Source organism: Lotus japonicus, chromosome 6 (assembly GCF_012489685.1).
Source record: "Lotus japonicus ecotype B-129 chromosome 6, LjGifu_v1.2".
NCBI lineage: Eukaryota > Viridiplantae > Streptophyta > Magnoliopsida > Fabales > Fabaceae > Lotus > Lotus japonicus.
In genome coordinates this window covers 61456456-61479792 of record NC_080046.1, presented here as the reverse complement: position 1 = coordinate 61479792, position 23337 = coordinate 61456456, and the positions used below count along the sequence as shown (strand labels likewise).

Below are 23337 nucleotides of genomic sequence, written 5' to 3'. Positions count from 1 at the left end.
TATTGCAACACAGCTCATAATATATAAGTGTATATCTACCGTTTTATGAAATATTTTTTTTATAAAAAGGAAGATGTCCGATTTTCACTCCGTATAATGCGACATGCCATCTTTTATCTTTTCTAAGACCTACGGTTATGATGTTACATGTTGCATATATTTTTTCTTTTATCTTTTTTATTTTTTCCTTAAACAAACAAAGGCTCGAGGGGGAATCTCGTGAACTTCTAAATACAAATTTAACTTTTTCTGTACCAACGTTTTTATTGCAACACAGCTCATAGTATATAAGTGTATATCTACCGTTTTATGAAATATTTTTCTTATAAAAAGGAAGATGTCCGATTTTCACTCCGTATAATGCGACATGCCATCTTTTATCTTTTCTAAGACCTACGGTTATGATGTTACATGTTGCATATATTTTTTCTTTTTTCTTTTTTCCTTAAACAAACAAAGGCTCGAGGGGGAATCTCGTGAACTTCTAAATACAATGAATGACTCTTTTCGAAAATTTAACTTTTTCTGTACCAACGTTTTTATTGCAACACAGCTCATAATATATAAGTGTATATCTACCGTTTTATGAAATATTTTTCTTATAAAATGGAAGATGTCCGATTTTCACTCCGTATAATGCGACATGCCATCTTTTATCTTTTCTAAGACCTACGGTTATGATGTTACATGTTGCATATATTTTTTCTTTTTTCTTTTTTATTTTTTCCTTAAACAAACAAAGGCTCGAGGGGGAATCTCGTGAACTTCTAAATACAATGAATGACTCTTTTCAAAAATTTAACTTTTCTGTACCAACGTTTTTATTGCAACACAGCTCATAATATATAAGTGTATATCTACCGTTTTATGAAATATTTTTTTTATAAAAAGGAAGATGTCCGATTTTCACTCCGTATAATGCGGCATACCATCTTTTATCTTTTCTAAGACCTACGGTTATGATGTTACATGTTGCATATATTTTTTCTTTTATCTTTTTTATTTTTTCCTTAAACAAACAAAGGCTCGAGGGGGAATCTCGTGAACTTCTAAATACAATGAATGACTCTTTTCAAAAATTTAACTTTTCTGTACCAATGTTTTTATTGAAACACAACTCATAATATATAAGTGTATATCTACCGTTTTATGAAATATTTTTTTTTATAAAAAGGAAGGATGTCCGATTTTCACTCCTTATAATGCGGCATGCCATCTTTTATCTTTTCTAAGACCTACGGTTATGATGTTACATTTGAATATATATTTTTTCAATTATGAATATATTCTGTAATGATATTAATATTTTTGATAAATATAAATAATGATGAAAAACTTTTTAATATAAGATATGAAGATTCAAATTTTCATTTAATTTATTTTCAACAATTATAATGATATTTATTATATAAAAAATAGCAACATTTTGTTTCAAATAAATAATACCAATTATATAAAGAATTAAATTATAATAATTTTAAGTGAAATTAAATATAAAGTTATTATTTTCCGTACTTTCTTATAAATACATGAACCTTTCTCTAAAACTTTGAACAATACCAGGAATATTGTCGGCTACTTACGCCTGATTTAATTTACGGTGTCCACTAGGGTGGGCAACTTTGTTTTTGGTCCACCGGTGGACCATCACTAATCACCATTGGATCTTAGAATATAAGAATATTCTTTAGATGGATGGTCAAGATTTAATTTCTACTAAAAGGGTAGAATTGTAATACCACCATAATCTTCCCCCTTCCCCATGAGACCTAGAACCACCCTCACCTTCAACCTCCACATCCCTGCCGCCGTGGAACCCAGAACCGAACCAACCAAAAACTCTCCATGATATCAGTCCACTTTCTTCCTCTCCTTCTTCATCTTCCAGAATCCACCAGATTGAATGCTTAATATTCATTTATGGAATCATATAGCTTGAACAAGACCCAGAGACCGTGGAAGCTTTGATCAAAGGCTCTGGTTCTGTTGATATTTCTTTTAGAACACAAAATGAAAATAAAATTTATTACGAATTTATAAATTCTTTATACATAACAAAACACAAAAACTGCATAATAGAAGAGGGAAATTTTTGAACTATTATATAGAAAAAAACAAAATAAAAAAACAGAAGTTCGATCTTGATTGAGAATCTCCAGTCTTGCAGTATTGCTCCGATTTGGTTGGGAGATGAGAGGGTTTTAGAAATAGAGTAAAAGAAACAATAGAAAAGAAAAAGGAACAGCAAAAACATACCTCAAATCGATTGCATGTGTGAAAAAATCCTTATTTCCTCCGATCAAGTAGAAAAGGAGCCACCTTTGGTCCGATCTGGTGGAAAAGGAATCACCTTTGCTCCGATCTGGCGAAGTTGATAACAGGAAGTGACGGGGATGCCGGATTTCAAGGAGAAATGTGAGAAATGTGAGGTTTTTGATGATTTAAGGGAGATTGAAGGGTTGGAGAGGGCGGAGTGTGGCAGAGAAGGTTGGTGTAGAAAATAGAGAGCCGAAGAAGAAGAAGAAGAAGAAGAATAAGAAGAAGAGAGGGGCGGAGGTGGTGGCCGGAGAAGTGCATAAAAGAAAAGAATCGGAGAAGAAAAGGAAGAAAGTGATGGCGGCGGAGAGAGGAGAGCCGCTGAGATGGCCGGAGAAGAGGAAAAAAAAGAAGGTGATGGTGGTGGAGAGCAGAAAAGATCAGAGAGGAGAGGAAGATGGTAAAAACGGCTGGTAGCTAGAGTGGAGGAAAAGTTGAAAATTTTAGGGTTTAATTTTTTTTATATTTTTATTTTGTAAATTACTAAACACACCCTTGGTCCACCCATGGACCAATTCTAAAGTGACCCACCCTAGTGGGCACCTTAATTTACTTCTGCCATTTGGAAAAGGAAACGCTTCTACCTTAAGAAGCTTGTGCATGTTCCACTTTGGCTATAGGGTAATGACGAACTAATTGTGAGGATAAATTCGTCATACTAAAATTATGTCTTGATATATAAATAAGCTAAACTCATAGCAATTTCTTTTCACTTCCATCACTACTTCTTCCTTCTCTCAATCACTTCAAAGCAAAGTCTAGGAATACCTTTTTTTTCTATCTCTCTCCCCCTCCCTCTCCATTCTCTCTTTGTGAGTTATTCTTCTTGTGTACTCCATGACTCTCATATACAATTTAATTTCAGACATCATATATACATACTTGTTTGTGCATGTAGTTAATTTATGAAACTTTTTTTTTGTATGACTAGCATAAAAAGCTTAATTACGCGCGTTGTTTCATTGACAAGGACCATAAGCATTGAGTTAACATAATCCTTTTGATTCTTGTTGTGGTTTTGTATGTTGTGAATGCTTCCAACATAATTAAACATTAAATACAATTGACTTTAAGATTTACTTAGCGATTCCTTTGCTGTGTGATAAAGCTTTGATTTTATCCTCAACCTTTATTAGGACTCTAATTGTGGGTATGATAATGTAAATAGTCATGTGAGTTCATGATTTTAAGGTTTGGAACATTTACTAGTAAAACTCTTATTATGTTAATCATGCAAAAAGTTCACATTTTTTCCTTTATTATTTGTGTTTTAGACCAATAAATTTTTTTTGATATCTACTAAGGTTGTGTAAATGATTTTTTATTGATAAATTAGTTTTTGGTGCCCTTCTATCATATTTCCACACACTTTTAAATTTTTTTATCACGCCATCTACCGTATTTTTTATTTCACACTATCTCATATTCCTATCTCTATCTAGCTATGGGTGGACTTAGGGTGTTGATGAATTTGTTTCCTCATTTTTTTCATGATTCTTTTTCATAGTTAACTTGGGTGGTCCGATTTATCAAACTACACACTCCATTATACATACTTGCTATTCCCCAAAAAAGTATGATTAGGATTTTTTTTATTCAAAATCCACTAATGGTTTTTCTCACACTATATATATGCAAATTATTTCTCATGAATCTTTTTTTTTTATTTTATCTTAGCCATCTAAACGGTCAAATAATATCTAGAAGTCCATAACAAGTTAACAACAACATGGATGAAAAGCAACCTGAGCCAAAGCAACCAGAAGAAGGACAAGACACTCCAACACAAGAAGCTAATGTTATGGACCAAAACAAACCCAACCCATTCATGACAACAAACACTCAAATAGCTGGTGGTTCTTCCACTTCATGCTACCCAAGAGGGCAACTCTACCCTCACCAACAAATCCACCAGCTCCAACAACAACATCTGGAAAGACGAATTGACAACTTCTGGAAAACTCAATCCCAGGAAATTGAGAACACCAATGATTTCAACCATGCATTACCTCTGGCGAGGATCAAGAAGATCATGAAAGCTGATGATGAAGTGAAGATGATAGCTGCTGAGGCTCCTATTCTGCTGTCGAAGGCATGCGAGATGTTCATTAAGGAGCTGACAACGAGGGCTTGGGTGAATGCAGAGGAGAACAAGAGGAGGACTCTTCTAAAGAGTGACTTTGCATCCGCAATCTCAAGGACTGATGTGTATGATTTCCTTGTTGATATTGTCCCGAGGAATGAGACAATGGAGCATGATGTATATGCTGGGATTGGGATGCCACCAATGAGGGGAAATGTTGCTAATGTTGTTCAAAATGTTCCTCCTCCTCTTGGTCCTCCTCATCCTTACTACTATATGCCATCACCTGCTTCTCAACATTTTGGTGCTGCAATTCCTCCAAGAATGGTTATGGCAAGGCCTCCTTTTGCTCATCCTATTTACATGCAGCAGCCACCATATCCTTATGGTCTTCAAGTAATGCATCCAGCCCCACAAAATCTGATGATGAAAAATTCTCCAGACTCTGATGATCAGAACAAAAAATAGTTATTCCAGTCATTAGCTTTCAGTAAAGCTACCCGCCCTCATCTTGAATTTCCCCTTAAATTGTATGTTAAGAACATGCTAGTCTTTATGCCAATTTAAATAAAAGTATGAAAATTTTCTCAATAACAATTTCAGGGATAACACACCAACATAGCTTTGTTTATTTATTCATTTCCATACTAATTAAATTGATGGGTACCATCTTAACAAACTCAACAATTTATATGTGTTGCAAGGAACTATATAAATATGGGGTTTAGATTTCAAACCATCACCGTCCCAAGGAAATGTGAATAATATCAAGAAAATAGTCAGCCACTTTCTCCTGATTTAATCTCGCTCTGCTGTTTGGTCAAGGACGCATTTCCACCACAACTGCTTATTCATATTTGAATTAACTGTGAGAACAAATTCATCACACTAAAAATATTTCATGACATTTAAATAAACTAAACTCATAACTTTCTTTTACTTCTACCACTACCTCCTCCTTAATTCTTTAGTTTTTTTTTTCTTTCGTTTCAAATTGAAATCTCAGTCCTAGAGAGGTACATCTCATTCCAAACCAATAATTTTTTTTATCATTATATCATATGGCTTCTTATATTCATGTAGTATGGTTTTTTTTTATGCATCGAAAAACATTATGTAGTATGGTGCACCACCTAATTTGGGTGTGCACTTAATAAGTCACTAAATATGGGATTTGGATCCTCTCATATAATATGACAATGTTAAGTGAAATATTGTGTATATTTCTTTCTTCATAAATATTTAAAGGATACTATATATTTAACAAATTGAAGAGAGAGATAGATACAAAAACTTCACATGAGAGAGTTTTCGCATTAGAGGATTATGATCCAAAAATGACATGTTCTCCTTTTTTTTTTTGGTCAAATCTTTTCCTCTTTTATCACTTTTCAAATTCCCTAATTTTTTCCAGAACAAAGGCTTGCAATGGGAATCTCATAAACTTTTAAACACAGTGAATGACTTTAAAAAATGGAATATGGGCTCAGCCTGATCCGCCACTTTTTTGGGTAAGTTGGGCTGGAAAATGTAACCCCTTCAACCTGCCTCGTTTTGGCCCATAATTTAACACGCTGGGGCGGGATGACTCGTGAGTTTTTTTTTTTAATTACTGGCGGGGTATGGGCTTAAATTTATTTTTCATTCAATCTCATAAAAATTCATGTTCTTCTCTTTTTTTTTTTGGTCAAATGTTTTCCTCTTTTATCACCTTTCAATTTCCCTAATATTTTCCCGACCAAAGGCTTGCAATGGGAATCTCATAAACTTTTAAACACAGTGAATGACTTTAAAGAATGGAATATGGGCTCAGCCTGATCCGCCACTGTTTTGAGGTAAGTTGGGTTGGAATATGTAACCCCTTCAACCTGCCTCGTTTTGGCCCATAATTTAACACGTTGGGGTGGGCTGACTCGTGAGTTTTTTTTTTTAAATTACTGGGCGGGGTATGGGCTTAAATTTATTTTTAACTCAATCTCATAAAAATTCCACTCTTTCCGCATGCCTACAATAAACACACTCAACTCAAGTCAATTGATGTATACTTTTTTTTGAAGTTAGGGTGAGGGTTTCTATTATTAGATTCGAATTACATCTCAACGGGAAATCATTTAGAAAAAAACGATGTTGTTAGTAACATGATTTACACAAATTATGACCCATTTCACATGTGCAGAATACCCTTCTGGGCAATTTTGAGTTCATGTGTAATTGGTTTCTTGTATCACATAAGCTTGATGCACCATTTCACATGTATATTTTATAGTTACTGTGAAAATGAAGAGAAAAATATTTCAATAATTTTTTAGGGATTATTATTCAAGTTTTTTTTACCAAAAAGATTATTTTTTCCCCTTAACATAGTGGCCCATAGGATCACCCGCCGGTCCGCCCTTGGCGTGGCAGGGCAAGATTTTGAGCCCGCTTTTTTTGGGAGCCCGACCAATCCCATTCGTGGCGGGTCAATCCTGTTCACTATCCTTAAAAGAAACGCTTACCTCTTATCTCAATGGTTTCATTGCAACCCAGTTCATAATATTTTAGTGTATATCGCAAAACTTATTAGAGTCATTTATTATAGGAAAAATTGCATCCACTGCTCACTTCATATAATGCGTCATGTCATTCATTTTTCTTTTTTTCATATTCAAATCATTTATTGTAAAAATGAAGTACATCTAGTTTCAATCCATATAATGTGGTGAAAATAAACTTTAATTGTCTTTGCGAACGTTGTTATGTGAACAAAGTTCATAAATTTTAGTGCATATTGCAACGCTTTTTGAGATAATTTATTTTAAAAATAAAGTATCTCCGATTTTCACTCCAGATAACGCAGCGTGTCATCTACTTTTTGTGTGCAATCCACTTTCAGATGAGAAAAGTCTTACGTTTTTGTTCGATTGGGAATATATTTTATTATATTAATATGTGTAATCACAACACTTATTAGAATCATTTATTATAGACAAAATTGCATCAAGTGCTCACTTCATATAATGCGTCATGTCATTAATTTTTCTTTTTTTTTCATATTCGAATCATTTATTGTAAAAATGAAGTACATCTGGTTTCACTCCATATAATGTGGTTAAAAGAAACTTCAATTGTGTTTGCCAGCGTTGTTATTGCAACAAAGTTCATAAATTTTATAAGTGTATACTGGAGCGCTTGTTGAGATAATTTATTGAAATAATAAAATATCTCCGATATTCACTCCAGATAATGCGGCGTGCCGTTATCGAACAAAGAAGCGTTTCCACCTCAGCAACTTATTCTAAGGACAAATCCGTCATACCAAAAATATCGTCGCATATAAATAAATCAAACTCACTATTTTCTCTCACTTCAACTACCGTCTTACGCTTTTGTCTGATTGTGAATATATTTAATTATAATAATATTTGTAAATATAAATAATAATAAACAATTTTATAATATAAAATATGAAGTTTTAAATATTCATTTAATATATTTTATTTAAAAATAATATTTCTTTTACAAAAATAAAATTTTATTTATTTTTAATGAGTATTATTTTATATACTTGTTAGGGAGAGCTATGTTGCCTATAGAGATCATGCATGGCTCGAACAAGATTGTCTCTATGGAGGACACGTGTGGTTTAAGACTTTTTCATAATATATGGAACTTCCCATGGAAATGTGAACGATAGAGGGGATATAATTATCAATATCCTCCTGATTTAATGTCATTGTGTCATTCGAACAAAGAAGCATTTTCACTAACAACTCAGTTCACCATCCCTAAAAGAAACGCTTACCACTTACACCAATGTTAATGTTTTTATTGCAACACAGTTCATAATATTCGCACACATTTATTAGAATCATTTATTATATAAAAAATTGCATCCAATGCTTACTTCAGATAATACGTCATGTCATTCGTTTTCTTTTTGTCATATTCGAATCATTTATTGTAAAAACGAAATACATCCGATTTCACTCCATATAATGTGGTGAAAATAAACTTTAATTGTCTTTGCGAACGTTGTTATGTGAACAAAGTTCATAAATTTTAGTGCATATTGCAACGCTTTTTGAGATAATTTATTTTAAAAATAAAGTATCTCCGATTTTCACTCCAGATAACGCAGCGTGTCATCTACTTTTTGTGTGCAATCCACTTTCATATGAGAAAAGTCTTACGTTTTTGTTCGATTGGGAATATATTTTATTATACTAATATGTGTAATCACAACACTTATTAGAATCATTTATTATAGACAAAATTGCATCCAGTGCTCCCTTCATATAATGCGTCATGTCATTAATTTTTCTTTTTTTTCATATTCGAATCATTTATTGTAAAAATGAAGTACATCTGGTTTCACTCCATATAATGTGGTTAAAAGAAACTTCAATTGTGTTTGCCAACGTTGTTATTGCAACAAAGTTCATAAATTTTATAAGTGTATACTGGAGCGCTTGTTGAGATAATTTATTGAAATAATAAAATATCTCCGATATTCACTCCAGATAATGCGGCGTGCCGTTATCGAACAAAGAAGCGTTTCCACCTCAGCAACTTATTCTAAGGACAAATCCGTCATACCAAAAATATCGTCGCATATAAATAAATCAAACTCACTATTTTCTCTCACTTCAACCACCGTCTTACGCTGTCCGATTGTGAATATATTTAATTATAATAATATTTGTAAATATAAATAATAATAAACAATTTTATAATATAAAATATGAAGTTTTAAATATTCATTTAATATATTTTATTTAAAAATAATATTTCTTTTACAAAAATAAAATTTTATTTATTCTTAATATTTTTATTATTTTATATACTTGTTAGGGAGAGCTATGTTGCCTATAGAGATCATACATGACTCGAACAAGATTGTCTCTATGGAGGACACATGTGGTTTAAGACTTTTTCATAATATATGGAACTTCCCATGGAAATGTGAATGATACCGGGGATATAATTATCAATATCCTCCTGCTTTAATGTCATTGTGTCATTCGAATAAAGAAGCATTTTCACTAACAACTCTGTTTACCATCCCTAAAAGAAACGCTTACCTCTTACACCAATGTTAGTGTTTTTATTGCAATACAGTTTATAATATTCGCAACACTTATTAGAATCATTTATTATAGAAAAAATTGCAGCCAATGCTCACTACATATAATACGTCATGTCATTCATTTTCTTTTTGTCATATTCGAATCATTTATTGTAAAAATGAAATACATCCGGTTTCATTCCATATAATGTGGTGAAAATAAATTTTAATTGTCTTTGCGAACGTTGTTATTTGAACAAAGTTCATAAATTTTAGTGTATATTGCAATGCTTGTTGAGATAATTTATTTTAAAAATATTGTATCTCTGATTTTCACTCCAGATAACACAGCGTGCCATCCACTTTTTGTGTGCAATCCACTTTCATATGAGAAAAGTCTTATGTTTTTGTTCGATTGATAATATTTTTTACTATATTAATATTTGTAATCGCAACACTTATTAGAATCATTTATTATAGAAAAAATTGCATCCAGTGCTCACTTCATATAATTTGTCATGTCATTCATTTTCTTGTTTTCATATTGGAATCATTTATTGTAAAAATGAAGTACATCTGGTTTCACTCCACATAATGTGGTTAAAAGAAACTTCAATTGTCTTTGCCAACGTTGTTATTGCAACAAAGTTCATAAATTTTAGTGTATACTGCAACGCTTGTTGAGATAATTTATTGAAAAAATAAAGTATCTCCGATATTCACTACAGATAACGCTGCGTGCCGTTGTCGAACAAAGAAGCGTTTCCACATCAGCAACTTATTCCAAGGACAAATCGGTCATACCAAAAATATCGTCGCATATAAATAAATCAAACTCACTATGTTCTTTCACTTCAACCATTGTCTCCTCCTTTTCAAGTTTTTCTTTCTTTTGTTTTGAGCTGATATCTCATACACTTCAGTTAAGGTATCTCTCTCTCTCTCTCCCTCCCTCCCTTGCGCCAGCGCTACTAATTGAGTGCCAACACGTAGCTGTGTTGTCAGTAAGAAGGGAGCCGACGACGCCTTTCCAATTCGAACCATTTTCTAGTGTGCGCTGTTTTTTTTATTGCAGCTAGCGAGCAAGAAAACAGATGCGCGTTCCTCCCTCCCTCCCTCCCTCCTCCTCCTCCGATTATCAGATACAATTTAATTTCATGCATCATACATGTGTGTGTATAGCTTTTTTATGTTTTCTTTTCAGTGACCAACATAAAAAGGTTACGCATGTTGTTGTTCAATGTGTGCTTGTTTTTCCCTGTCTATGATTATTAGATGCAATTTAATTTCATACATCATACATGTGTGTGCGTGTATTTATTTTATGATTTTTTTGCACTGACCAACATTAAGGTTCTGCATGTTTTCAGTGTGTTGTGTCTGGTTTGTGTCGACAGGAACATTGAATGCAATTGACTTTAAGAGACACTTAACAATTTTCATTGCTATTTGATAAAGCTTTGATTTTATCCTATTTTTTATTCGGATCATCATTGTGGGTATAATAATGAAAAAAAAAATGGGCCTATATCATAATTCAAGGTTTGGAATCGGAACATTTTATTTGATTTAGATGAGTTAGAAGGGTCTATGGGGTTTGATCTTGGTTGATGGATAAAGCAGTTGGCCTGATTTTCCTCAGGAGCGATGAGGACCATATGTGGCCTTGAGGAGGAGTTAATGGAGGATTAGGCAGCTTGCATTTAGGGAATATGTGTTTTTCTGTTTCTTTTTTCTGCTCGGGTTTTTGTTGGTTAGGTCTTAGTTTCATTTGTTGTTGTTTTTCATGATGGCTCTTGGTGGGGTGTTTGTCCTGGTTGATTTTGGGTTTTTTCTTCCCATTTTAAAGGGTTGTATGAACCTTTTGATTTTAAATAAATCTCTTTTCTTCTAAAAAAAATGGTCCTATTAAATTTATTGTGAAAAACTTTCCAAATTTTTCATTATCATTTGTGTTTTAGACAAGTTAAAAGTTTTATTTTAACATTTTTTTGGTTGAGATGTACCAAGGTGTTTGTTTACCTTGATTCTATTGATTGATTATTTTTTGGGTTTTAATACATTTACACCCACTTTCTTTTCCATTCAATTTCTCTTTCTATCTCTCTCTTCTTTTCCTAACACACCACATATATCTCTCATTTTACTCTTTTGTATTTCTATTGAGTGCATTCTGAGTGTTGTAAAAAATTGCTCATTTTTTGTACAACATATGTAACCATTTTTTCCATGATTATTTTTTCAGTTTACATGGCAAGTCTTATTTGTAGAACCGTGAGACTTCAATACACTCTGTATTATTTGTGTTTTGGCTCCATGAAAGTTTTGTGTAGCACTTTTTATTCAAGATGTATTCACGCTTGTTCTCATAGTATATGTGATACTTATTTCTCATGAATTTTTTTCTTATCTTGTGCATCCAATTGGTCAGATAATATCTTGAAGTTCGTATCAACAATATGGATGAAAATCAACCGGAGCCAGAGCAGCTAGAAGGAGGGGAAGACACTCCAGCACAAGAAGCCAATGTCATGCACCAAAGCCAACCTAACCAAATGACAACACACACTCAAATAGTTGGTGGTTCTTCCTCCTCATGCTACCGAAGAGGGCAACTCTACCTGCACCAACACATCCACCGACTCCAACAACAACAGCTGCGAAGACGACTTAACAACTTCTGGGAAACTAAGTGCAAGGAAATTGAGAACCCCATTGATTTTAACCATGCATTTCCTCTGGCGAGGATTAAGAAGATCATGAAAGCTGATCCCAATGTGAATAGTGTAGCAGCTGATGCTCCTGTTCTTTTCTCCAAGGTGTGCGAGATGTTCATTATGGACCTGACAATGAGGGCTTGGATGAATGCAGAGGAGAACAAACGGAGGACTCTTCAGACAAGTGACATCGCATCTGCAATCTCAAGGACTGAAGTGTTCGATTTTCTTGTTGGCATTGTTCCCAAGGATGAGAAAATGGAGCATGATGTGTATGCTGGGATTCCACCAAGAACAGGCAATGATGTTGAGGTAGTTCAAAATGTTCCTCCTCCTCTTGGTACTACTCATCCTTACTATGCTGAGGTTGTTCAGAATGTTCCGGGTGTTCAAAATGTTCCTCCTCCTCTTGGTACTCCTCATCCTTACTATGCTGAGGTTGTTCAGAATGTTCCAGCTGTTCAAAATGTTCCTCCTCCTCTTGGTACTCCTCATCCTTACTACTATGTGCCAGCACCTCCTCCTCATCATTTTGGTTCTGCAATTCCTCCAAGAATGGTTATGGCAAGGCCTCCTTTTGATCATCCTATATACAGGCAGCAACCACCCTATCCTTATGCTCCTCAAGCATTGCAGTATGCAGCCCCAAAACATCTGATGATTGAAAACTCTCCAGATTCAGATGAGACCAAAAAGTAGTTTCAGTCATTGTCTAAATGTTCAGCTTTGAGTGAAGCCACCCCCGTATGTATAAACCCCACCTCCTTCAAATTTCATGTTAAAGAACTTGATAGTCTTAACATGATTATGAATAAAAGAATAAAAGTATGGAATAGTTCTCAATAATAATTTAATTTGAGGGATAAGACCAATAGAACTTATTTATTTATTTAAGCTTTAAATGGATACCAAACTCACTGGTGCCAACTTGTGGGTCGAACCCACTTAACCTTAAGGTGCGAAGACATTAGCAGGTGGGTTGAGCAAAAGTTTTAAAAGTGGCCCACGAATGCCATTCTCACTATTAATAAAAACAATCGGGGTTCTTTCAGGAACATTGCGCAACAATTTTACAAGCTATTTTTACATTTCACTTGTGTGAAGGGATGCGTTTCTAAGGTCTAAAAGTAAATAAGGTAGGAACATAAGTACCGGTGTAAATGAAAGAAATTATTCTTCAAGCAAAATATACCAGTAACTTCACATGTTTTATTTAAGTGTTTGGAGGTCACAAAGAGCATGAACCGGCAGGACAAATATCTTCCAGACTGCAAGAAATAATACAGAAGCTTAAATGTAACTCAACTTGCTCATCATAAAACAAAGTTTTTCAATTTTTCAAGAAATCTCTCTACCTTTTCCCCAAGCATTCGATGATGTCACCAGTGACCGTTGATCGTTTCTTATTGGAGAAGGCAAGGGTAGCTGCTTTCCTCATCATAGCAGACCCAGCAATGCATCCCAAAACTGCTGGATTTGTAAGACTGTAATAGAAATATAACTAAAGATATAACTGATATTCTGCTTGAGCAAAATAAAAAACATTTGTTGTAGAATCTGGTAAGGCAATGACATATAACCTGAGATTTGAATCTGGTCCAGCAGCTAAAATATGTTGGCGTGCCCACGACAAAAAGACAGCAACACTATACCAATTTAAATAAGTATACTTTTATTAAAATCTCAAATTTCAACAATAAGTAACATGCATTTATATTTTCTTCTGAGATTTGCTTTAGCAGTATTATAGAATCTGTTTCTAATAGCTAAGAATTGTAGATGAAAACTGCAGTATGCATTACTCACAAGCTTAGTAGACTCAGCGAATCAGTAGAAACATGGAAGCTTAACAACTTAAATTGCTAGTTTAACTTGAACTATTGGTCCAACTCAAGAAAAGACCATGATCAGAGTGATTGAATGCTTTACTTCTCTCTTTCAATGAATGACAAATTGACAAGCAAAAAATAGAATCATATAATGAGTTGCCAAAGAAAAATAACTAATAAAACAAGGATTCGAATGAGTTACATCTTTTTTTCAATTGTATTAATGAGCGCTCCAGATTTCGTAGACATTTTACTTTGTTTTTTTGAAAGTGCTTAGATAACAGATTAACAGTGACAAAATGAAAAGGAGGGAAGGAGCAAATAAATCAACGATAAAATAAAGAGAACTCCATCTGATGTAAAGAGACGGCGTCTAAGCATACTGTATAAAGTTAACTTGCCTTCCAGAAAGGATATCACCCTGGCCACCACAGCGCCTAGGAGAACCATAGATGGTTACTGATTTGACTGCACAAATAACAGTCACAATCAAATCATTTACCATAAAACAGACTATATCATAAAGCATTGATGGATCGCTTTAATACATATCTCATAAGCAAGTGCCAATGCATAAATAATATATTGTCAAGCACTACTTTTTATGTCATGCTTCAGAGAACATTGTTGTCTGTTCTATAACTTAAAGCCCCTATTCCATAGATGAATTAAGAGAGTACAACTACATTTGTAAACTTTTATCAAGTATCTACCTGTATCACCATCACTAATGAGATCAGATTTCCCTTTCTTTAGGATAGTAACACCGCCAATCCTGCCAAAGAACAGTTCACAACCGTCATTAAGCTTTTGCACTTAGAGTCAGATCATCGAAATGTATCTGTGATCCAATCAAACAACTTATCATGCTCTAGTTCTTTCTATTGCTAAAATCTCGTAATTTTCTGTTATCACGAAATCAAATTATTATAATCTGTTTTCACAATATTTGACCTGCATATGCCACAATATTTCAACAAAACTATAGTCTGAGCATCAAGCAAATCGAACTTCCCATTATACAGCGTCACAGTGAAAAAAAATTATGGAGATTGTGACTAGAGAGGGATAACAAAAGTAGTTTTTTCTGTCTTTTAAGGCCAGATGGTTGAAAAGAATGGAGTTCCCAATTGAGGAACACAACCATCCATTTATGACTGAAGTTTTGTTTTTTCGCTGGAAGTTCATGGTCCTGAGGTGAACATAAAATGGAGCAGTAACTTGCATGAATATTACATTTATATGACTCATCTTCCAACTACGCCCTCAGAGTTTGTCAATTATCTGGAGTGAGCACTACACTTATATGTGCAATTTGCTAAAACTACCTTTGGCCAAGTAAATTTCACAATACTGAAGCCAAGTTTGCTTGCTGAAAATACATGTGGTTAAAGAAACAAACCGACTATCCTCAACAGATACGCATCTCAGAAATAGAAAACAACAAATGAAGAAGGAACCGTTGCCAGAAAAATGTTCTAGCCCTCCCCCCCCAAAAAAAAAGTAACTTGAAATGAAGACCTTACTGTTTGGCAAGCGATAGCACTTGCTGAGTAGCATCTGCGTCATTTACTTCGGAACTCAGTACTTTCTGTACAAGACGTTTATATTCATTGACATTTGGGGTAAGAACAGCTAATGTATAGCCGCTAACAAGGTCAATATTATCTGTAACAAGAAAAAGTCCATCCTGAAAATGCCAAAAAATTATTAGAATGGTCAAATATAGACTAAAAATGCAATCAATATGGACATGTTAATCAGACTATAATGTTTCTAGGCCTCAACCTACATACATACCCCATCTATCACAATTGGGATGTTTGACTGCCTTGCATGTCTCATGATTTTACTCACACAGTCCTGATAATATTGTGCAAATGTTAGGATTAAGAATGGTGGTTATTGGAAACAGGTACATCAAAAGATATATCATCTCGTAGAATGACAGAACTCATATGGGGAAAAATACCTGTAACAGAACACGGTTGGAGAAAACAGTCTATTTCATAAACACTATGTACAGCTTGAAAGCGCAAATTTTCACTACAGCCATAAATCTATGTACCCTTGCTTAATAACTTAAACTTTTAGACAGTATGGTTTTTTGACACAGTAATAAAAGATAGGCAATGAGGTGATCTAGTTCATCCTTACCATTTTCAACTTTATTATCAGAATATCAAGTTCAAAGAGTTATGAGCATAGCTTTGTTACATCATTTGCCAAATGAGTTTTTACATGAGAAAAACTACCTTTTGAGTTCTCCTCCAACAGTTTATCTTTAAACTACTAGTTCTTTGGCAGTTTTTCAGGCAACATCAATTCTTTATATTGTATTTGTACTTATCATCATCTGCATGCATATTATCTTACATGCATACTAGAAAAGATTAGAACATTTAAAGTCCAAAAGCAAACACAAGAAGGTAAAGGGAAGTCAGCTATTTCCACGTGTGTGATACAACCAGAAGCCAGTCAAGCATTTTCAAAAGAAATCATACTAGCAGAAATGGGTCTCTTCCAAGGCCTGGACCAATGACTAGGCAGTCAAATCTTTCTAACCATTTGTCAACTTCAGCAAGAACTTTGCTTGATGTGGTTTTCTTGTCCTCCTCCCTGAAATTAGTCTCTCACCAATCACAACATGCACTTGGTTTTATTGAAATGTGCAGACAGAAAGATGAAGATTACAAAGAAGATGTACCTGACACTATATGATTCTTCCAAAACAGGGTGCACAATCAACTCAGGACTGTAACTTTTAATCACAGTAGCAGCATCTTTTGTACAGAATACGTGGGACAAATCAGCACCCTGCACAGGCAAAAAATAATTCAGTTCTTTCACTCTACAAGAATAGGTAAACAACTTCCATCAGTGTGAGTTATACAATCAACCAAACTTGGTGGAGAAATCAGTATAAGGGGAAAAGGGTACTTCAGAAAGAGTACGAATACTAACAATTTTTAATGCTGAAATTGCAGCAAAATATGGAGCACCTGTATACTCACGACAACCTCCAATCACAGCTATTTTTCCTGATTTAAAAACATAAGTGAAGAAAACATTAGACACTTCCTATTTTCTACATCTTCACATAACAGTAAAAAAAGGTCTACAAAAATAAGAAGCATAGATGCATAACAAGTAAATAGCACAACCACACCTAGAGTAACCAATTGTGTACCTGCTTGGCCTTTATGTCTGGTAGAATCAAGGGCGGGAGTAATTGCTCGAATAATGCTCTCAGCATCAGCCTCAACAGACCTCATGCGTTGCATATTTTCAGAATGGTTGTGATTGTGATAATCAATGCCACTTCCCAGAGACCGAATCAAAAGTTTTTGCCTTCTGAAAACAGGTGAAGAAGCTAATAGCACACAAGTGTTTGCACAACGCAACAAGGGTAATTGGGAATTCATGACATGTTTCATTAACATGAGCAAACAGCACCGTTTTGGTATCTGTACTAGAAGGATCGTATAAAACGACGTGTCGTTTGGTACTGTTTTTTTTGGTATATATAATACTATTGTCGTTTCGTATCAGTTTGCGAAAGAGAAAAAAGAGTGAAAAGTTGTCGTTTACCTTGTTCCTTCACTTCACTCTGAATCAAGAGCAATGGGTCGAAGTGGAAGATCAGATATGATGATGAACGCGTTGAGGTCAGGGGTCGTGGTGCTGGGGGCTTTGGGTTTCGGGTACTTGAGCTTGCAGATTGGTTTCAAGCCTTATCTCGAGAAAGCTCAGCTTGAAAATGCAATCCAACAATCTGAAACTGAATCTTCACCTTCTTCTCAGGAACCTCTCTCTTTCCCAGAACGAGATTCATGAATCCATTGCTTCACTGTTGACCATGGTCTGTTTCGATTTTTCTCTTGCTTTTATGTGTTTGTAGTTGCAATTGTATTTGTGCTCCAACAACAAACTGTGTGCTAATTAATTATCTGAGATGAAATTTAGCCTGCTGCGGATGCTGTTTAATTGGAACCATGTGTGTATTGGCTAACTTTTCTGTGTGCTTTCACTTGTTTGATATAAGTCCTGCATATGATGTAAAGGCATTGGAAATGTTTGTGTAGGTCATGGATATGATGAGATACATGGTTACATTGTTAAGTGATGGTTTTCAAGTAACCCCATTGTTTAGTCTAGGATAGTATAGTAGTATAACAAAGTCTCGTATCTCACATGTTACATTATAGGCTTGAACTCTCATTAATCTTTTTGATGCGATGTAAATATAAGTCTTCTATAAGTGCAATTTTCTCCCTTTGAACTAGGGCACTATCCTTTTCCTTGAAATGATGTAAACATACTGACAAATAGACCAAGTGACCAACACATTCAGATCAATAGGGGGAGTAAAAATGGACCAAAATACATCACAAATTTCACCTCGTTGTCTTGTTTTGCTCTTCACACTCAAACTCGATGATGTTTGTTTTCCAAAGAGAGGAGTAGGTTTTGTGATCATGAACATATAGCAAACATTTTATATTTAGAGTTTTGCCCTTCGCATTACTTAAAAATTATGAAGCAAAATTATGGGAGTGTTTCTATTTTGGTAGGTGTTACGCTCATTCATAGATTCCAACTCGAAAGCCGAGTACCACACACCACATATCTCCACATGTTGTCAATAGCCAAGTAACACTTACGCATGATGACATGAAAAATCTCCTTGATCGACTTCTTGAAGGAACGGCCCCTGAGTTATCTGAAAATATTCAAACCAACCCGTAACTTCTTTCCTGCTCGAATCTCTCAAGGTCAACAATGCCCTAGAACCAAACACCCCAACTTTACTTGAATTTTTTTTTATCTAATCCCCCTGCCTATTAATATATCCAAAGTTACCATGACTGTACCACTACCACCATCACCTAGAGATGGAACTAAAAATACGCAAGGGAACTAAAACTTAATACATTAAACAAAACCAACAAGAACTGATTTTAATTTTTTTTTGGAGGCAGATATATCATTTGTATATTGTTTTGTTAAGGAATTCTTTCCTCTTGGAGGCGACTGCCCATGTTACCTCCACTAGGTTACATCCAACTCCGCCTCCAGCTCTACCGATACAAGGTAACATCCAACACCACAAGTGTCTCGCTAGCACCATCGGGTAACATCCACCTACATCACCGCCACCAAGTGACATCCACCACTACTACATTGCTACGTTGTATCCTATACACCAACTACCCAACACCCTCCCCCAACACCACCATTGGCATGATCTACCATGATCACCACACTCACAACTACACATGCTATACTATACCAAGTCGGGGTAATGTTGGTAGAAGATGTTCCAGTTTTGATTTTTAGTTTATTAATATTCATAGCATATTTAACCAAACCACTAGTGCTGGTAGAGAATGACCATATTTATAACAAATTTGAATAAACTTATTTTATTTTCAAAATCAATTTTACCGTTGAGAAACTACTTACATAAATTTTTCACAAGATGCTTTAAAATCAATTTTAGTTTTTTTTAACATTTATGATAAGTAGAGCAGATACACCTCATTTCCATTTTTTTGCACATGAAATCACAATCCAAACGACGTGGGCACGTTACTCCGTTTTCCTTCAATTTTCAACATTAGACTCGCCCACGTTTCCCCCCATATTCTTATTCTTATAGGCTCAAAACTCCAATAATAACTATCTGGACTTTTTGTTGATTTAAATAATTCTTTAGTTTTTGCCATTTGGAAAAGGAAGCTCCAAAATAATGTTAACCAATTCTGATGAACATCCTTATTAATCTAATATGATATATGAAGGATCCATGTATAATACTCCCTTGCTTCTTGAACAACCATATCTTTTTCCTTTTCCCTTTTGTCTCGATATTTTCTAAACTGTCCTATGAAGCAAAAACGGCTTAGTCAATTCTATTGGGGGCCATGAAAGTGTCATATATTGCTTGCATGCCACTTCTGCGTTTACAAAGTCTCCTCCATTCCTTGTTATCACTCTTAACAATAGAGAGATATCCATAGATTCTGAAGTTTGAATTTTCTTTTCTACTTTTGCACTTAATGTCTTCTAAGACCTCCTCACAGCAATACGAGGAAGCCATGCCAGTGTTTGAATCTTTCAGGAGAATCAAGCGTTTGAGGCTGTTTGAACCTTCTGTGGGGGTTGCTGGATTTTTACTAGCAACTGCTTTTGTAACGTGCTGTTTCTTCTACTTGGATTACAGAGAAATCGGTGGAAGATTTGGGCTGTTGAGTCAGAGGTCCCAGCAGAAAAGTGGTTCAGCAGGGGAAAAAGCAGGGGATAACAGAGTTGAATTTCTTGGAGAAAAGGGTGGTAGGTGTGACTTGTTTCAGGGTAACTGGGTTTGGGATGAAAGTTACCCTTTGTATGAGTCAAGAGATTGCAACTTCGTTGATGGAGGATTTCGTTGTTCAGAGAATGGAAGACATGATTTGTTCTATACAAAGTGGAGGTGGCAGCCAAAAGATTGCAACTTGCCCAGGTATAAACCATGATGATGCTAACTTGTTAGTTGTTATCCTCTGTTTTTACCTTTCAGTAATTTTGCATAGAAAACAATTTCAGTAATTCAGCATAGAAAACGATAAAAGGGTAGTGACAAACTAAAACCATTAGTCATTGTTTTCAACATCCATTTGTTTGGCTTCTGAGAAATTAAGGATGGACTCAATTAATTTTTCTACCAAGTACAAACATGTCAGCAAAAGATATTAATGTTTATTTTTTAGATGGAAACTAGGAATGACAACTCAATGTGTGACTTTCTTGTTGTTTTTTGGTTATGTAATAGAGCATGACTTTGAACATGTCTTACTCTACTTCTATACGGCACTTTGAGAATGACTTGATGATTAGATTTGGTCCCAATTGGCCATCCTCTGCATTACAACACTCTATGTAACTTTGTGAAAATGACAAGATTTTGAATCAGAAATTAAATTTAAATTTAATTAAAATAATATATCTTATAACCATTTAAGCTGATGTGGCTTGGATGTGTAAAGAAGTACAAGAATTTGAATTCTCAACACTTGGAGAGTTCTCAAATTCACGCAGTGATGCAATCTAAGCCGTTTGAATAAGATTGCTTGGTTCAGATCATTTTAAGCTTATATCTACATTCTGGTCTTGATGAATTATATGACCGGATCGCTTTTAATCAATCAATTCAGATTCCTTAAATGCGTGAATGCACGTAGGGGCTCCCTGTCTGCAGCCTGCAGGAACCTGAATCCATATGATTTTGACAATTTTAATTGCACTCCATAACATGCCTATGAGTATTCTAAATGCTAAATCAAAGACTAATTTTGTCTATATTCATATTGATGTGAGATCACTGGCTATGTGTTCACTTGTTTCATTTATTTGAACTTGTAGTATTTTAGATAAACTAAAACATTGTGCTACTGACTAATCTAAACAGATTCAATGCAACGATGATGTTGGAAAAGCTGAGGAACAAGCGGGTAGTGTTTGCTGGGGACTCAATTGGGAGAAACCAATGGGAATCACTATTATGCATGCTCTCCTCTGAAGTTCCAAATAAGGAATCAATCTACGAAGTAAATGGTAACCCAATTACAAAGCACAAAGGTTTTTTGGTGTTCAGATTCAAGGATTTTAACTGCACCGTGGAGTACTACAGAGCTCCATTTCTCGTAGTGCAAAGCCGTCCTCCTAAGGGAACAAGTGAAAAGATTAGTACAACCCTGAAATTGGATCAAATGGATTGGAACTCTTGGAAGTGGAGAGATGCTGATGTCCTGGTTCTTAACACAGGACACTGGTGGAATTATGAGAAAACCATTAGAGGGTAATTTAACCTCCCTTTATTTTTGTCACTTTTAATAAGACCTATCTATGGATGACATTTATGCTATATTTTTTGCCTGAAGAAAGATTGATTTTTTTTTCTTCTATAATTGTCCAGGGGTTGTTATTTCCAGGAAGGTGTAGAAGTTAAGTTGGAAATGAAGGTAGAAGATGCATATAAGAAGTCCATGGAGACAATATTGAAGTGGATACAAAATACAGTAGATCCTAGGAAGACTCAAGTCTTCTTCCGCACTTATGCCCCTGTGCATTTCAGGTTTGTAATTTGTTCCACTATATTTTCATGTGACTTATATTTCCCTTCCCCCTAATAAATTTACCTTTTTAAACCTCTTTGGTTGAAAATGAAAATTTTCTTCTCTGGAATTAATGAAATAAAATATCTGAACATGCATAAATTGTTAGAAACTAATTATCTGTGGTGCATGTTATATATACAGAGGTGGAGATTGGAGACAAGGTGGAAGCTGTCATTTGGAAACACTGCCAGAACTTGACTCCTCAATGTCATTGGTGTCCAATGATAGCCGGTCTCAGTTCAACATAGCTAATTCTGTGTTTTCATCACACACAAACACTTCTGAAGTTTTGAAGTTCAAGGTATTGAATGTGACCCAGATGACGGCTCAGAGAAAAGACGGGCATTCATCTATATATTATCTCGGTCCCGATGCCGGCACTGCAGCTCTCCATCGCCAAGATTGCAGCCATTGGTGCCTGCCTGGTGTACCGGATACATGGAATGAGCTGCTTTATGCATTGTTCCTAAAACAGGAAACTTCTTCACACTGAGAATTTTAATTATGCTGAATGAATTCATGGAGCTAGCATCATGCAAAGGAATTAGTATACCAACCATTTCTTTCCTCGGAGGAGATACCATTGCATCAATGACATCTGTTTCAGCACATTTGCAATGAGAACTGAGGTTTCGGATTTTATCTATTTACACCACACCAGCATTGACCAGTAAGAAGTAAGAACTACGTACATATCTAGACATCAACTGTGGAAATTGGAATACAATGCTGCTAGTGTAGAAACCCAAAGTTTTCTGACTTTTGATTATTTACATTGTGCAGTTACAAGTTGAATAGTGAATTAGTAAATGCAAATGTAAAGTATCATAGGATTTTTTTTTTAATTTCCTAATCAATGCCACAAAGCATAATTATAAGTGACAAGAACCCTGTCGCGAATTAGCCGAAATATAAATGTTTCCAACTCAAATCGAATTGCTTCATGTTATGTTAGATAAAATATATTATCTAGTCATGTAACCGGGTTAAAACGGAGTTTTGTTATTACAGTGATCGGACTCTTCCCCAATCTCGTATATAGTGGGAGGTTTGATGCATCATATTAACCTTTAGTGATGGCCTCTTAGTTGGATTAACCCTAACAACTGATTCACGCAATAGTTAAATATGCATGTGACTCGAAAATGTAACTAAATAAAATAGTTTGTGGTGATTTGTTTGAGGA

General features: G+C 34.9%; 5 protein-coding genes across 6 annotated transcripts; 4 read left to right on the top strand and 1 right to left on the bottom strand.

Moving 5' to 3' along the window:
- The first annotated feature begins 3933 nt into the window (after positions 1 to 3933).
- On the top strand, positions 3934 to 5156 carry LOC130724444 (nuclear transcription factor Y subunit C-2-like). Its single transcript, XM_057575671.1, has one exon. It carries the CDS (start codon positions 4046 to 4048, stop codon positions 4865 to 4867), a length of 822 nt encoding a protein of 273 aa, XP_057431654.1. The 5' UTR covers positions 3934 to 4045; the 3' UTR covers positions 4868 to 5156.
- Positions 5157 to 10311: 5155 nt separating this feature from the next.
- Positions 10312 to 13035, top strand: LOC130722993 (nuclear transcription factor Y subunit C-2-like). Its single transcript, XM_057573901.1, has 2 exons — positions 10312 to 10374; positions 11878 to 13035. The coding sequence occupies exon 2, from the start codon at positions 11906 to 11908 to the stop codon at positions 12860 to 12862; it is 957 nt and encodes a 318-aa protein (XP_057429884.1). The 5' UTR covers positions 10312 to 10374; positions 11878 to 11905; the 3' UTR covers positions 12863 to 13035.
- Positions 13036 to 13153: 118 nt separating this feature from the next.
- Positions 13154 to 17724, bottom strand: LOC130722991 (ATP-dependent (S)-NAD(P)H-hydrate dehydratase). 2 transcript variants are annotated; one of them, XM_057573899.1, is made up of 12 exons: positions 17584 to 17724; positions 17183 to 17346; positions 16957 to 17033; positions 16700 to 16809; positions 16497 to 16611; positions 15793 to 15855; positions 15519 to 15682; positions 14706 to 14767; positions 14394 to 14460; positions 13744 to 13809; positions 13519 to 13647; positions 13154 to 13431 (listed from the first exon to the last, which is right to left on the bottom strand). In XM_057573899.1, the coding sequence occupies exons 2-12, from the start codon at positions 17274 to 17276 to the stop codon at positions 13392 to 13394; spliced, it is 987 nt and encodes a 328-aa protein (XP_057429882.1). In that variant the 5' UTR covers positions 17277 to 17346; positions 17584 to 17724; the 3' UTR covers positions 13154 to 13391. The 2 variants fall into 2 exon arrangements, with proteins under 2 accessions (XP_057429882.1, XP_057429881.1); XM_057573898.1 differs by lacking the exon at positions 17584 to 17724 and having other exon boundaries at positions 17183 to 17524.
- Positions 17617 to 18132, top strand: LOC130722994 (uncharacterized). The gene has a single exon (XM_057573902.1). The coding sequence runs from the start codon at positions 17617 to 17619 to the stop codon at positions 17827 to 17829; it is 213 nt and encodes a 70-aa protein (XP_057429885.1). The 3' UTR covers positions 17830 to 18132.
- Positions 18133 to 19516: 1384 nt separating this feature from the next.
- LOC130722990 (protein trichome birefringence-like 10) lies at positions 19517 to 23159 on the top strand. The gene is made up of 4 exons (XM_057573897.1): positions 19517 to 20497; positions 21443 to 21832; positions 21950 to 22108; positions 22293 to 23159. Exons 1-4 carry the CDS (start codon positions 20055 to 20057, stop codon positions 22642 to 22644), a joined length of 1344 nt encoding a protein of 447 aa, XP_057429880.1. The 5' UTR covers positions 19517 to 20054; the 3' UTR covers positions 22645 to 23159.
- Positions 23160 to 23337: the final 178 nt, after the last annotated feature.